The sequence below is a fragment of the Corvus moneduloides genome, chromosome 6, assembly GCF_009650955.1.
Source record: "Corvus moneduloides isolate bCorMon1 chromosome 6, bCorMon1.pri, whole genome shotgun sequence".
Lineage (NCBI taxonomy): Eukaryota > Metazoa > Chordata > Aves > Passeriformes > Corvidae > Corvus > Corvus moneduloides.
The window spans coordinates 2694419-2710486 of record NC_045481.1 but is presented as its reverse complement, the minus strand read 5'-3'; the positions used below and the strand labels follow the sequence as shown (position 1 = coordinate 2710486).

The following is a 16068-nucleotide window of genomic DNA, read 5'->3' as shown; positions in this document are numbered from 1 at the left end:
CTCCTTGGGTTCAGGATTTATGGGGACATGTTCCCAGCCTCCTGGGGGAAGCAGGAGCTCTGGCTGCAAGCTGTTCCTGGGTAAGGATCAGGCTGCTCCTGGGTTTATCCTGTGCTCTCAGGAGAAGCTGTGTGTGGAATCTGAGCTGGGATGGATTTATTTTGTGCATCAGTTACATCTGCAGCGCTCACTTGCTACTCCACAGCCAAAGCTGTGTTTGAATCAGGCCTTTTAAAGCCTAAAACCTGCTGCAAAATTTCCCCCTCTCCAAACAATTCAGTTAGTTAACCAGCAAACTCAGCTCTGGCGGGCTCTCCCTGTGGATACCCCATCCTGAACGAGATTTTTCCTTAGATTTGGATGAAATGCAATGATTGAGTCATGACTTTTTTCCCTGGCTCGGCTGCCGGAGCAGGGAATGTTGTTCACAATACTGGCTGTTGCCATATGCTTTTTTCATCAAGTTAAAGGGTGCAACTTTCTTTTTTGCTTCCCCCTCCACTGACTCACTCCCCAAATATGTTTCTGGTTAGGATGCCTTGTGACTTCTTCCTGACATAAGGTTTTCTAGTCTGCAGGCAGCTTTGGGAAATGCCTGTGTGAGCTCTAAAACATCCCAGCTCCCGGGAGGAGAGTCCTGGAGAGAAGGAGCAGCAAGATGCTTACCTGGGGTTTGGGTGCTTGCAGTCTTTGGGAGCTCTCCTGCTCCAGAAATGGTTTTCCAGAAGCCTGGAAGTCCCACTGGGATGCCCTTTGTGTGAGGAATGTTGTGCCTGGGATGTCTGGGAAATGCCTGAGGGAATTTTGAAGAGATCTCTCTTCTGGATGCTGTGCAGAGCCAGGAGTTGGACTGGATGATCCTAGTGAGTTCCTTCCAGCTCAGGATATTCTGTGATTCTGTGATTAGGTGAACTTGGCCTTTTATCTGTTTACTTTCAGGAATGCTGTGAGGGAGATGCTGCCTGTGAAGGACCTTGGAGGGACAGACAGACAGGTCCCTCCTGGAATTCCTTTAAGCCCTTGCCCTCAGACCACCTTTTGCTGACCCCCAGACCTTCACCACTGATGCCAAATTCCCTTGGAAAAGGTGAGTGAGGAGCCATCCCAATGCTCCCAACATCCCAGTGGGCAGGTCCCAGCACGTGGCCAAGGGAAGGAAAAAACTCCCTGGGAAAAGCAGGCTACAAATCATTCCAGTGGCACTTCCTGAACCTGACCCTGCACCTGTGAGCATGGGACTGGCTGGCTGAGCACCAGTGTCCCCCACACTTGTGGATGTGCATCCCATCCTCACTTCCCAAAGTCCTCACAGCCCAGGAGATGCCAGAGGCCGGGAAGAAAATCCTGTCTCTCTTCCAGCTTCAGGAACTGAGATGCTGAGAGTTAAGTGGCTGGCCCGAAGCCAGAGTGCCTGGAAACGAGCCCAACTCTTCCCTGTATTAGCTGGGATTTGACCCTGCAGCATTCCTTGCCCTGCTGGAAATGTCACCCGCGATCCCTGGAGCAGCTATCCTGCAAAGAACATCTCCTGCTTCTTTTTCGCCCCTGGAATTGCTTTTCCTCACAGGACAACCCCCATCTGTTTGATCTTGTGGGATGCAGGAGGGCAGGAACACGCCAGCCTCCCTCTTGTAGCACTTCTCCTTTCCTACAGCCTTGCCTGGAAAGTTGACTCCAGGTTTCTCCACACTGGGAATGTTCCAGAGAAAGTTATTCCAGCTGAGTGACGCTCCAGCAGCGCGGCCCTGGGTGTTGGGTTGGTGGCAGAAGACACATAAGAACACAGCAGGGTGGCCCCGCCTGATCCTGGCACCTCTCCCAGGGAAAAGAAATGGGGATTCTCATCCTCCCTGCACCTCCTCGGAGCATGGGAGCTGCTCTTCCCTCCCTCTGCCACCTGGGATGTCACCTGCCACGACCACAAGCAGTTTGGGTACGGAGGGTGGCAGCTGTGGTGTCACCTGTCAAAGCCACTTGAGATGCCAGTGCTGCTCCCAGGATTTGGGTTCTCCTAAGGAGGGGCTCATTCTGTTGGACAGCAGCTCCCACCTTTGCACTGGGGTCTCTTCCAGGAAGGACAGGTCATTTATAACCAGCCCTCCACATGGTGACCTCGCCTTGGAGATCCAGGAGTGAATCCTGTAGATGCTGCCTAATTTCCATGTGATTTGATGGAACTTTGGGGTTTTTTACTGTGGGATTTTTTCCTTATTCTTTCCAGTGCTGCTATCACGGTTTTTTCTTGTCCTGGCTCTGTCACCATCCGGTGTCATCAATTGGGAGATGGAGGAGGAGGAGGCAGAGGTGTTTCCTCGCAAGGAACAAATGTTGGAATAACCCATCCTTGCTCAGCTGGCAGCATCTCCAGTGCCCCAAACACACTGGGGAGCTGGAAGCAGAGCCTGGCCACTGCACAGCCCTGCAGGGAAGGACAGGGGACCGGAGGCTGGGAAAAAATACCCTGGCAGCACAACCTCATGGCTTTTTCCTTTAAGAAAAAAATAATCCGGATGTGTCAGGGTTTGTCAGATGGGGATGGGGATTCCCTAAAGCAGCCAGCCCTTGCTGCAGAGAGTTTTGGGAGCCAAGCAAGGTGGTAAATCCCCAACTGTTCATCATTTGACATCCCAAGATGGGAGAGCAGCAGGAGCCTGGGTTGGGATCCCAAATCTGTCCAGTGCCCCCCGTCCATCCCTGAGAAGGTGGCACTGAACTTCCCGCTTGTTCCTTCAGTTCCTGCTCCCCAGGGCTCTCACTTGCAGATCCCAGCTGAAGGCATGACACCCATGATGGGGAATAACCTGATAGGATGGTGATGGATTCACACTGCCAGAGGGCAGGGATGGATGGGATATTGGGAAGGAATCCCTGGCTGGGAGGGTGGGGAGGCCCTGGCACAGGGTGCCCAGAGAAGCTGTGGCTGCTCCTGGATCCCTGGAAATGTCCAAGGCCAAGTTGGATGGGGCTTGGAGCAACCTGGGCTAGGGGAAGGTGTCACCCATGGCAGGTGTGGAACAAGATGGGATTTAAGGTCCCTTCCAACCCAAACCACTCCAGGATCCTAAAATTCCACGATCTCTGCCTTGGTGACCCCTTCTCACCTGAACCAATTCCCCCTTCCATGCCAGTCTCCTTCCCAAGAGCTTCCTGATGGCCTGTTAAGCCACTTCAGAGCATTGACCTGATTCTCTCCTTGTCTCCAGGATGTTTCCTATCCTGCTGCCACGGGCCTTGGCTTCTCCTCCCACCCTCCCACGGCTGCACGGCCGCGTCCTGCAGCGCATTCCTCCGCATCGGAATCTCCGCCTTGCTATCTAAGGAGTTGAAGGATATTTCCAACCCAGCCCTGCCAGAAAATGCTGGCATCCACCTCCATCTCCCGTCCTCCCGTGCACACATCCAGCTCCTCGAGCACTCTGATTCTCTGCCATGTTTAAACAACCATCACTGACAGGCAGCTCTCGATCCAGCAGGTTATTTTTTTTCCTGGCTGGAGGTGGATTTTTCCCCCTTTTCCAAGCCCCAGCTGGTTCCTGCAGTTTCCTCTCCTAGTGACTGGGTTGGACTCCTCCTGCTGAGTGTTTGTGCTGAGATTTACCTGCAAGTGGGACTGGAGCAAGGCTGTGCCTGGCGTTAACTTCAACCCCACCTTTGCAGAGAATCACAGCATGGTTTAGAAGGGACCTGAAAGATCAGCTGATTCCAACCCTGCTGCCATGGACAGGGCTGCCCCATGAAGCTGGAATGAAGCTGTTGCAGCTCCAGCATCCTCCAGCTCAAGCAATGAGCTGCCAAATGGTTTTTCTGGCCAGAGAAGGTGGGAGAGCCCCTCTGGCACAGACTGGGCACAGCGACCACCCGGGATTCCTTTTTCTGGCTCAGCTTCAAAACCCTCTGATGGTGGGGTCACTCCTTCATTCCCTCACATCCAAACAGTCTCCCCAAAGAGCCAGGTCCTTCTCCAGGTGATTTGTCCATTGTTTTTTTGCCCATCCCTTGTGGAAAGGCAGAACAGGGCATTTCCTCCCTCTTCCATCCCTCCCTCCCTAGATAAACCCTCTTATCTACCTGAAGATGTTATCATCATTCTTTCTTTCTCTAGGGTAAACAGCCTGAATTCTTTCAACCTTTCCTCATCTGTCACTCTCCGGTCCCACCAGGACCTGCTAAGGAACTGGGACTGGGGGTCCCCAGTGGGGCCCTCCGTGAGCCCACCTGACCCTATTCTGCAGGGAATGTGGGGCTGCACCAGGAGCACCACAGGACCCTCGGCTGCAGACACCGTGTGTCTTCCAGAAGCTCCCAAATCACCCCCATTTCACAGGATTTGGGGGATTCCCAACATGATTGCCCACTCCTGGCCAGCTGAGAGCCCACCTCCCCTTCCTCCGGGAGCTGCCGATCGCTTCAGAGCGCTCTGCTCAGAGACGAAGTTCATCCCACCCAGTGATTCAATGACATCGATCTTATTCAACCACTCTGCCCTGCTCTGGCTCTGTTTTTCCAGCACTAACTGCATTACCATCCCGCTCACATCCGATCTTTCCGGGGAAGGCTGGAGCTGGAAAAGCACAAAGCCATCCAGCTGTCTGGCCATCATCCGTCTGCAGCTTCCCCCGGCACAACAGGTTCCCAAACGTGCTGCAGCTTCTCCGGGCATCTCAGGTGTCTGAGGGGCAAATAAAAGGTATCAGCCCCTTCCACTGATGGATTTGTTTTCTGTTTATGTTCCCCAAATCCCTTTTTTCAGTGCAGAACACTTCTCTGAGAGCCGAAACGATCCCCGGCGGAGAGATGTGGATGTGACAGGGAAATCTGAGCCCGGTGACCATCAGAGCACAACCCCCCTGTTTCCCTGCACCCTCCTGGTGTTAATTTCCCTTCAAAAGGAAGCAATTTGGGGTTGTTTTTTAACCAATCCTGCACACAGGGGCAGTTGTGCTTTTCCACAAAGCGAATCCCACCAGCTATCCTGGGCAGTGTGATCCCAGCTCCAGTCGGGATCTGCATCCTCAGGGGTTCTAAGTCACTGCCTTGTGTCCAGTCTGGATTTCTCCATGTGGAAAATGGGAGAAAATTGCCATGATTCCCATGGCTGCAGCCATTTGTAGCAGGACATGAATGGGGAATTTGGGTGACCTGTGCTCACACACACCCACAACACAGCAAGAAGAGTCAGGACATAGAATCCCAAAATCCCAGAACGGTTTGGGCTGGAAGGGACCTTGAAGACCATCTCACTCCAACCCCCCCTGTTATGGGTAGATATGCTTGGTTTTGGTTAAAAACAAGACAGCAGAGATTTTGGGGGACTGGAGGGCCCCATGGACACCCCAGGGAAGAGGCTGTAGAGGACAAAGCTGAGTTGCTCCCCCTGGACCTGTGACTTGGGGTCTGGGGCAAATTTGGGTGCCTCACACAGGGTGAAAGTGTCCTTCTCCATCAGGGCTGTGGCCCCAAACAGCCCATGGAGTCCTGTGGTGTCAGTGCTTTGCTCAGGGACCTGTTACCACCCAGCTCTCGCAGAGCTCTGACGTGGGAATCGATAAAAACTCTCCTTCGGTGCTTTTTGGTCTGTGGCAGCACACGAGCAAAGGCAGCCAAAGCCCAGCGGCTCCGTCCTTGGTGCCCTCCTCCTCCTCCTCCTCTCCTCCTCCTCATCCTCCTCCTCTCCTCCTCATCCTCCTCCTCTCCTCCTCCTCCTCCTCTCCTCCTCATCCTCCTCCTCTCCTCCTCCTCCTCCTCTCCTCCTCCTCCAGCCCCGCAGCTTCCTGCAGCAGGGCTGGGATTTATCGGGAGGGTGTGATTTATAGGACAGGTGTGATTTATGGGGCTGCTGCTATACTCGGTGGGGCTTTGCAGCCTTGGAGGATTCCCTGCACCTGCATGGCTGCCTTCAAGCCCCATATTTCCGAGGTTTGGGATGTTTCTGGGATCAGACAATGGGAACAAGGAGGTGGTGTTTCTGCTGCCAGCCTCTCCTTCCTTCTGGCTGGACTTGGGGGCAGTGGACCCCCTCTGTGGGGAGCTCAAGACCATGTGGGTTCTCCTCAGGATGCCACATGAAAGGGAGGTGTGGGATTTTGGGGGATAATTGGTCCACAAGTGTGTCCCAACTGCTCTCCACATCTGGGTGTTCCCATTCCCCTCCCTGAGCTGCTGCTGTCATACCTCTGGTCATGGGAATGAAGAATAAATGCACCTCAGAGCATTTTGAGGGGCTGTGGGGTGGGAACAGGACCCTGGCACCAAATGGGTTGGTGGTGGAGCCAGCATGGGGCATCCCAGTGCCATCCAGAGGGGATGAGTGGCCCAGGCTGGGGCTTCTGGGGGTTCCACAAGTAGGAAAATCCCTCCCCATCCTCATGTCCCTTGAGCAGTGCAGGACAGTCCCATCCCCAGGGCTGGATTTCCTTCTTCATTCCACAATTTGGGGATTTTTGCCAAGCTCCAGAGCAACTCCAAAGTGCACCCATAGAGCGGGAGTCGACCAGCGTGTCTCAGGGATGCCCCAGGCCTCAGTTCCCTAAAAAAGCCTGCCAGACCAGCTTCACCTCCCCCCCACAGAGGGAAAACTGATGGGCTGGGAGCCAACTTCCCAAACCGTTGGGGAGGGAAGAGCTGGGGCTGGAGAGATAACGGGATGTGCTGGTGCCAGGGCTGGGCTGACGCTGCAGCACTCGGCGGTGCCGGCTCTGGGGCTGCCCCTTTGGAATCACACAGGATGGGGCTCCACAGGGTGCTGGGGGCAGTTTTTCTCCCTTTCTTCATGACCTGGGAGACCTGCAGGGTGCTGGGTGCCAGCACAGGCTGAGTTCTCACAGCTCCACTTCCCATCAAGTGGCTTCCCCCAAAAAGGTCTGAAGAGCAGCTGTGAATAATTCACGGTGGAATTTGGGGATTTTTGTTTTCCCTCCACTGCTTCCCAGTAAATCACTCCCAAATAGATGTTTCCCACTATCTGGCCAGCTCTGCAGAGAAATGTCAGACCCATCAGATGAATTATTTAGGATCTTTGGTGTCTCTTCTTGCTGACTAACAGTGGATAAATGATTCCGGGTGTTACTTCTGGCACCCCAGAGTCACCAGCCCCAGGGATGGTGATTGAGTGTTGCCTGACATTTGGATTTTCTTTGAGCCCCAGCTCCCAGCCTGGACTTGGTATTTGTAAAGGCAGAAGAATAGGAGGCCTTCTGGAGGTGGAGAAAAGTCAGAACAGGAGTGGCAAAGGCTCAAAAAATCTGACGGACAATAGAAAGTTGCATATTGTGGGAGAAGAGGGGGTGTGGGAGATGTTTGAGCCTTTGGGCTGGATGGAGGCGATGGTCCAACATCCCTGAAAGTTCTGGGGATGTCTGAAAGACGGATGTGGACAGCAGCAGCACCTGAGAGGGACAAATTCCTGCATCCCTGTGCAGCATTTACCACGGGAAGTCACAAGGTGAGGATGATGAGTGCTCCCAAAGCCATCACTCAGGCACAGGTGATGCAGAGGAAGATCAGCAATGGGAGGAGTTCCTGGGCATGGCTCTTGGGAGACACTCAGGCACCAGGCAGGGAGCTGCAAGGATATTTTTCAGCCCCAGGGATGAATCAGCTTTTAGGAGAATTTACCTGGGATTTATCCAAATTCTCCATCACATGGATTCAAGTGTTCAGCTAACAATTCCCTTTGGCTAAAAAGGATGTTTTAGGATGCTCTAGAACCTGCCAGCCCTTCCAGAAGGACACAAAATTGAAGGACACTTCTGACACAGGGGACAACTGACCAGAGAATGATTTGGGGCACGTTGCCCCCTGTGTGGACCAAAGCAAGAGTCACACTCAGTGGAAGTCATCCCTGGCAGCTGGAAACGTCAGAGGGACACAGAAAAAGGCCTAAAGATAAATGACAGCAGAGGAATTAATGTCAGCAGGAAACCAATGCCTGACATTGCCAGAGAACAAGCAGAATGGTGTGTTACAAAGAGCTGATTGCAGAAGAGAAAACCTCCCAGCCTGAGGCTTTGAGAGCTTAATTGACCCAAATTCCTGGAAAGAAGGTGAAGAGGGGACAGAGAAGAGCCCTGCAGGGGGGTTTGTCCTGCAGCACAAGCCTGGCAGGCTCCTGTGCACCGTGGCTGATTTCAGGAACTAGAGGCAAGAAAATGAGATGGGAATTTGTAGCTGTAGGGCCTTGAAACATCAGCTTGATTTGCCAAGGAGGAGGTACCTCAATCCAGCTTTGTGTCTCTTATCTCTTGCAGCCTGGGATTTATTCCAGATGCTGCCAGGAGAAGCTGTGGATGCCCTGGAAGTGTTCCAGTCCAGGATGGACGGGACTTGGAGCAAGCATCATGGAAGGTGTCCCCACTTATGGCAGGAGGAGAAGGAGATGATTTTTAAGGTCCCTTCCAACCCAAACCATTCCAGGATTCTATTCTATGATTTTGTAACCTTTGGGCATGAAGGACCAGGCTGGATGGTTGTGACAGTGCTGAATCTTGGCCCCTGGCTTCATCCCATGTGGCCTTGGCCATCAGAGGAGGGGATATGGAGTGACAGGACAAGGCAGAATGGCTTCACATGCACAGAGGGCAGGGGTAGATGGGATATTGGGAAGGAATTCTTCCCTGTGAGGGTGGGGAGGCCCTGGCACAGGGTGCCCAGAGAAGCTGGGGCTGCCCCTGGATCCCTGGAAGTGTCCAAGGGCCAGGATGGACAGGGCTCAGAGCGACCAAATCACAACCACAACCTAGAAAGACTAAACCTCCTCATCTCCAGTGCCTCTTCAAGATCCTCATCACAAGTATCCTTCACCCTTTTCCAAGGATACTGGATTAACTCCATGCATGAGCAAAGTGGTGGCACATTTGTAGGACATGTAGCTGTGAAAGCGTCACTGCTCTGCATTTACATCCAGAAAAATAAAAGAGCCACATCATGAGGATGTTTCTGAAATGACAAAATCAGGGAAGAGGGAATGTGGCCAGGAATAAACAAGGAAGCAGAGTTACCCAGCACATTTCCTTTGCCAGGAGCGTGACCTTGTCTCTGCTGGGAAATGGTCATTTGTGAAAAGGGAGACTTGGCTGCGTCCAAAAGATGCTTGGAAGTGGAAGGGGATGAAGAGGCAGGAGATTGGAATGAGATGGTCTTTGAGGTCTCTTCCAACCCAAACTATTCCATGATTCCATGATTTTGTGAAGTAAAGAGCTTGCAAGCCCTGTGTGAAGAGTGGTACCAGTGGCAGTGGTTTGGAAGGGAGAATATGGGCTCGGAAGTGTTGGAGACACAAAAAGTGGAGGGAATAACAAGCATCTGCATTTCTCCCTTTTGGTTGTTTTTTTTTTTTTTTCCCCTGAAACTTCATCCTTGTTAAGGAAGAAGCTGCAGACAGGGAATATCAAGACCCAGGTGAAGCAGAGAGGTGACAGGAGCCTGCTCACCACCAAGTTGGAGCATGTCGTGCTCGGAGCATTCGAGGAAACAGAGCCTTTGTTTACACAGAGATCTGGGGAATTTCTCTGCCTCTGCATACGGAGACAGGCCGGGCGCTCAGTCCTGTCACTTTCCCAGCTCCGGTCACCCAGTGAAGGCACCCACATGCACAGGGCAGAGTTCCATGGCTGGTCACCCTGGGAAGAGCCAGTCTGACCGGCTTGCCCGGAGCAGCCATGCAGGAACACTGGCAGGAACACCAGCTGCTCTCAACAACTGCCCATAACATTTTAAAAACCGAAATAGAGGTCATGAGCTAAAAAAAAAAAAAGGGACAACACAAACTGGGGACAGGGATACTGTCACTCAGCTACACCACTGGTTTCCCAAGGATGCCCACTGAGCCATTTCTCTGGAAAAGTATCCTGATTTCCACGAAGAAGGGGCAGGCTGCTTGGGAGCTGCGCCGCGGGCAGGTCTGGTAGGTATCATCCCAGTCCCGATGGAAGCGGCCGTGCGTTTCGGCACCTTATTTGGCTATTGCTGCCCGTAGGGAGCGAGGACTTGTTGCAAACAGTGGGAAGAGCCCTGGGGATGCTTGGCTGGCTCTGACGCAAGAGCTGCTGCGCCGGTGCATTTTTGACCTTGCTTCGCCTCTCGGCCGAGCACTGCAACTCAGGGAGCCTCTCCCTCCGCATAGGAAAGGAGCCCCCGGGATGGACAGGGCAGGGAGAGGGACTTCCTCGGGGAAAGAGAAACTCTGCGAGTGGGTTTAGGAGCAGAAGGAGCCGGCAGCTTTTCCTCAGCGTGCAGCCAGCTGTAGTAAAAGGTTACCAGCTCCGCGGGGCCGTATCCAATTGCATCAGCTGGAAACCTCGTCCAACACGCCGGGCCCAGAGTAACCCTTTCTATTTATTGCCCTATTGTTTGAGGCTGGAGGAACACGGAGATACCATCTGGGAAAGCTTTGTTGTTACAGACCGGCTTTCGCCTGCACTCCAGAGTCACCCTCTAAATAACGCTCCGGCTTCCACATTCGGGGGGATGGAAAGGGGGTTGCTCTGACCAGGGATTGAGGCCCCAAGAGAGTTTGAGGGGGGAGGTCACCTGCTGCAGCATCAACCAATTTCCCTCTGGCAGCATCAGCCACGTTAGCAAAAACCCTTGGATAAAACCTGGCTAAGTCTGCCCAGAGTGACCTCAGGAAAGGTTTTATTAGTATTAAAGGTATATTAGGTATTAAAAGAGAGGAACAGCCTTTATAAATATCTGTTATAATACAGCAAAGTCAAAAGTGGGAAATTTTTACCATCCTGTTAAGGGGGTTTTGTTGCCTCTGTGGTGCCAAAGCAGCCTGGTCTAGTGGAAGTTGCCTCTGGCCATGGCAGGGGGCTGGAACTGGATGGTCTTTAAGGTCCCTTCCCACCCAAACCATGCCGTGATTCCATGGTCCTAAAGCTCCCACCACCATTCACGGGGAATGTGGGAATGGTGCTCATGGAGACAGCGCTGGGCTGGCAGAGCCATCCCCTAGACTGCCAGGGCAGGCACAGCTTTGCTGGGATGTGACTTCCCATCACCTGGCACAGGGCAGGATAGATCCACAGCGCTGGACCTCACACCACAGCCCCTTCCGCGTGCTGGATTTTCAGGAAGCGCGGCTGCTTGGCGGGATGTGTGTATCACTGGGTGGAGGAGCTACAGGAAGCGGATAATATTTTTTTTTCCTCCATTTGTGCCGGTTCAGACCCTTTTATTTAAAGAGAGTTCCCATTTCCCATATTCACACAGACTATGCGGATGGAGGGAACCAGCCCATCTCCCAGCCTCAACGGAGGTACAGACTACTATGCCAAGGTAGGGTTTTGCCGAACGGGAAGGGTTTTTCCTATGAATTTGGGGCCAGTGTTAAAAAACACCCCGAAGGGTGCAGAGTGGGCACGGCTGCCACGGAGCCCATGTGTGTTTGGGACGCCGAGTTTTGGCCAGCTCTAATGGATGCTCTCTGGGCTGGCTCCCGAATTTCCCACTCTGGATGCCCTGGGACCACTAGCCACGAGCCAAGCCAGGCAGGGCTGAGCAAAGCTGGGCATAGCCAAGCCGGGACGAGACAAGCTGGGATGAGCTGAGCCAGGATGAGGCAGCCCGGGCTGGGCTGGGCAGAGCCAAGCCGGGATAAACCGAGCTGGGATGAGCTGGGCCGAGCCGGGGTGGGCAGAGCTCAGCGGGATGAGCCGAGCCGGGATGAGCCGAGCCGGGATGAGCCGAGCCGGGATGAGCCAGGCAGAGCCGAGCCGGGATGAGCCAGGCAGAGCCGAGCCGGGATGAGCCGAGCCGGGGTGAGCCAGGCAGAGCCGAGCCGGGATGAGCCGAGCCGGGATGAGCCAGGCAGAGCCGAGCCGGGATGAGCCGAGCCGGGATGAGCCGAGCCGGGATGAGCCAGGCAGAGCCGAGCCGGGATGAGCCGAGCTGGGCTGAGCAGGGCCGAGCCGGGATGGGCACGGCCGAACGGGGCTGAACCGAGCCGAGCCCAACCGAGCCGAGCCGGGCCGGGCCGGGCCGGGCCGGGCCGAACCGGGACAATCCCAAGCCAGGCCGGGCCGATCCCGGCCGGGCCGCCCCCCGGCGATTCCCGGATGTTGGAGCGGCCCCCACTTGCTCCGTCCTTCGCTTCCATAAAAGGCCAAGGGGCCCGGCAGCCACAGGCGCGTTTTTCCTTTAATTATTATCCCCCACCTCCTCCTCCTCCTCCTCTTCCCTCCCTCCCCGCGCTCCCTCCGCCTCCCGCTCTGCCCTCCCGCGCTGCTCCTCCCGCGGCGGCCCCTCAGGAGTGGCGGCGGTGGCGGCGGGGCAGCGCTGCGGCCCCGATCCCGCCCCACCGCGCCCCCAGCCCTGCCCCGGGGCGCGGAGCGGGCACAGCCGGGCCCATCCCGCTGCCGCTGCTGATCCCGCTCCCGCTCCGTGCCGGGCGCGGCCGGCGGCGCAGGAGGCCGGGGCCATGGCGCTGGACGGGATCCGCATGCCGGACGGCTGCTACGCCGACGGGACGTGGGAGCTGAGCGTCCATGTCACCGACCTGGGCCGCGACGTCACCCTGCGGGTCACCGGCGAAATCCACATCGGCGGCGTCATGCTGCGCCTCGTCGAGAAGCTCGGTGAGTGCCCCGGGACTCCCCGACCAGCCCGGCATCCTCCCAGTGCTCAGCACCCAGCTCCAGGACTGTGCTTTAAATCCCTGGATCCTGCTCCAGTGCAGTGCCCAGCTTCCAGCACTCTTCTCCAGTATTATGCTCCAGCTCCCAGCACCCTGCCCAGTACCGTGCCTGAGTACCCCAGTTTAGCTCCCAGCGCTCTGCTCCAGTACTGTGCTTCAGCTCCCAGCACCCTGACCCAGTACCCTGCTTTAGTTCCCAGCACTTCTGCTCCAGTACAGAGCTCCAGCACCCTGCTCCAGGACTGTATTTTTGTCTCCCAGCACCCTGCCTCAGCTCCCAGCACCCTCTCCCAGTACTGTGCTTTAGCTCCCAGCATCCTGCCCCAGTACAGTGCCTGAGCACCCAGTGCTGTGCTCCAGCACCCAGCACCCTGCTCCAGTATTGTGATTTAGCACCCAGCACCCTGTCCCGGGACTGTGCTCCGGCACCATCTCCCAGTACCGTGCTTTGGCTCCCAGCACCCTGCCCCAGGTCCCAGCATCCTGCCCCAGTACTGTGTTTTAGCTCCAGCACCCTCTCCCAGTACTCTGCCTTAGCTCCCAGCACCAGGGAGCACCCCAGGTCCCCACACCCTGCCCTAGCCCCCCATCCCAGCCCCCAGCGGCCCCCCTCCCTCTGCACCCTTCCAGACTCCTCCTCTCACCACCTCCACCAGCCAGACTTTACCCCGCCCCGGGGTCTCAGCCCCGTCCACCGGCTGCTTCACACCAGGATTTTACACAGAGTTAGGAAACAGCTCCATTTTCGGGATGGGGGTGGGGGTTTATGGACGCTCCACAGTTTACAGCAAAACTTCATCCTGGAGCTGCGGCCGGTTCCGTGCGAGGCAAGCGCTCCCGAGGGTCCGTGGGGCCATCAGTGGGGTGATGTGGGCGAGGGGACCCTGGGGACACGGCGGTGTGCGGTGGCTTTGGGTGCACACCTGGACAAAGAGCCCGTTTGTCCGGGACGCGTGGGAACGCCGGGCCTTGGCCAGGGCTCGGTGCCCGCCGAACGCGGGGAGCCCGGCCCCGCCGAACCTCCTCCCCCTTGTCTCTTTATCGGCTCTTTATGGCTCGGCTGTGTTTACTCAGCGGTGCAGCCCGGGCTGATGGCTGTAATTGCTCAAATAAAATATTAATTGCGAGGTCCCGCGCGTGCCTGCGGCTGTGGGAGTAGCGGAGCTGTCAGCTGCAGGTCCCGCTCCGCTGCGGAGCCCGCGTGTGGCTTCAAAAAGCCCATCTTCCCCCGTGCTTAGCTTTTGATTTATTAATTATCTGGAGTCGCAGGAAGGAAGAGATGGATATAAATACGCTGGGTTTCGAAAGGAAGCGAGCGCTCGCATCAAAGGGTCTCGTGCTGGAGGGCGCCTGAACTCCCCGAAAACTTGATTTTATTCTGGTTTTTTACTCTAACGCTGGAGGTGCAGAAAGTTTTGCTGAAGCTGAGCGCTCCGTGGCTGGGGAAAAAAGCAAACCCGCTTTCTAGAGGGGATAAAAAACCCACCCATGAGTGAAGGAGCGATGCTCCCCTGGGTGCTGGGTGTCGGGAGATGCCGGAGCAGATGCAGGGCCGAAGCGTGTGTGGAAAGCCAGGCATGTGCACCGGGCCGGAGCCCAGCGAGGACCTAAATTAGCTCCTGACGTAATCCATCCCCCCCCAAATGTTTGCCCGGATCCTCTCCACTTGTTAAATTAGGGATTGTATGAGAGGGAAGGAATGCGGCGGCCACAGCGGCGTGGGGAGAGGGGATGGAGCTCCCCGGGGGGCTCAACCGCAGTGCCTCCCTCCCCGGGATGGTCAGATCCATGGATATCTCCGGCTGTTGCCTTCCCTTTCCCCTTGGCTTTTGTCGCCCGGCCAAGCTATACGTATTTAGTTCCTTTTAATCTTCCTGCATGTCAGCTCTTCCAGCCCTCTCATTATTTTTATGGCTCTTCTTTGAGCTCCTGCCAGTTGAGCGGGTTCGGATTTAGCAGAGCGGGGTGGGACGGGGCTCGTTCCTCATCCTCCCGTGCTCCTCAATGCCTCCCTTCATCCAGCCTCTGGGCTGCTTCATCTCCACATAAATTCATTTTGCAATTTTTCCACATTGAAACCCTTTCCCTGCATTTTTAACCTTTTCCTCCCTGACATTGCTCTGTCCCTGCTGCTGTTTATTTAATTATTTCAACAACTTTCAGTGTTAAAAAATTTATTCTTCTCCTGCCAAGCGGATTTTCTGCTGTGAGTTTTAAGGAAATTTCCTAAAAATAAAGTTTCCTTGCAGTTCTGGGTTTCCCTGTGGGATCCCCCGTGGACTGTTTCGCTTGCACGCTGCAGGGGGAGGAAGGAAGGCGGGTCAGTGCCTTGGGCTGGGGTTTGCCTGCTCCATCCTTTGGGACAAATCCTGCAGGCTTTGGAAAGTAGATTTCTGTGGCCTTCACATAGTTCCAGTGAAGTTTAGGACGTCAGTGGAAATTTGCAGCAGATCAGCCACACTCTGGTTGTAGAGTGGTGGTAGAAGCTGTTCACCATTAGTGAACAGGGGGGGAAAAATGCCTTCCCTCCTCCCAGCAGCATGCAGAGCTTGGAAAAGGGAAAAAACTTGATTTCCATTAGTATTTATTGATGCTTGTAGGAGAAAAAGTGCAGTAAATATCCTGTTGGGATGAAGCAGGAATCCAGCAGAGTCTCTCCTCCTTAATTGCCAGGGGCTGCAGCTATCCATAAATCCCATGGGCTCGGTCCTTGCTTGCTCAGAGCGGCTGCGGTCGGACTCTTTGGGAATAGGCAATTAAAATCCGTGGCTAATGCAGGCAGGGATTGGAGAAAGCCCAAGCAGCAGATAGGGATTCTGGTAACTCAAGTGAATTGCAATGACCTGTTGGCTCCCCTGTTATTCATCACCCGCTGGATTAAGCCACTCTTGTTAATTGAGCCGTGCCAAGTTCTTGGCAAAGTCATCCCTGAAAAATAAGCAAAAAAAGTGCTGAGGTTTTAAGAGCAGCAGCATTTAGTTGCTCTTGTGAGGGTTGGGGTCTGTGCTGGAAGCTCCTGGTGCTCGCTCAGGGTTTTTTAGGAATTTTGCCACTATTGACTTACAAACAAAAAAAAAATAAAGCTTAAAATCACTGGGAGCAGAGGAAGGAAGGAAGTGAACGCAGGTTATTGTTGTTATCAACTTGAGGCTGTTTTAAACACATGGAATTTTAAAAATCCTGCTTTTTTTGAAACGTGCTTGGGAGGAGCTCTGTGGGGTTTATGGAATTCTGTGGGATATATGGGGGATGCTCTGTCTGGTCGTGGGAATAAAGGAATAGCTGACAGAAACAGGGCAGGGGGAACAAATGGTGTCTGACAGAGGCACAGCTTAAGACAGATGACCTAAATGTGCATTGAGCAGATTCAGAAAGTCCGTGCATAGAAGTTTTGTGATGGAAATGTGGATTTCTCTCTGGGATTCTTTTACACG

At 54.7% G+C, this 16068-nt stretch overlaps 1 protein-coding gene and 1 long non-coding RNA gene across 6 annotated transcripts in view; both read left to right on the top strand.

The window, feature by feature from the left end:
* The first annotated feature begins 593 nt into the window (after positions 1–593).
* LOC116446167 lies at positions 594–4707 on the top strand. Its single transcript, XR_004241068.1, has 2 exons — positions 594–1087; positions 3204–4707. It is a non-coding gene; the product is annotated as an uncharacterized LOC116446167 (long non-coding RNA).
* A 6520-nt stretch (positions 4708–11227) lies between these two features.
* Positions 11228–16068, top strand: part of FERMT2 (fermitin family member 2) — a 49952-nt gene continuing 45111 nt past the window's right edge. For 2 of the 5 annotated variants that reach the window (XM_032111521.1, XM_032111520.1), the window contains exons 1-2: positions 11229–11277; positions 12407–12575. In XM_032111521.1, the coding sequence (XP_031967412.1) occupies positions 12419–12575 (157 nt within the window). In that variant the 5' untranslated portion in view covers positions 11229–11277; positions 12407–12418. Of the gene's footprint in view, positions 11278–12295; positions 12576–16068 lie in introns of those variants that run through there. The other 3 variants (XM_032111519.1, XM_032111522.1, XM_032111523.1) reach the window with 3 other exon arrangements.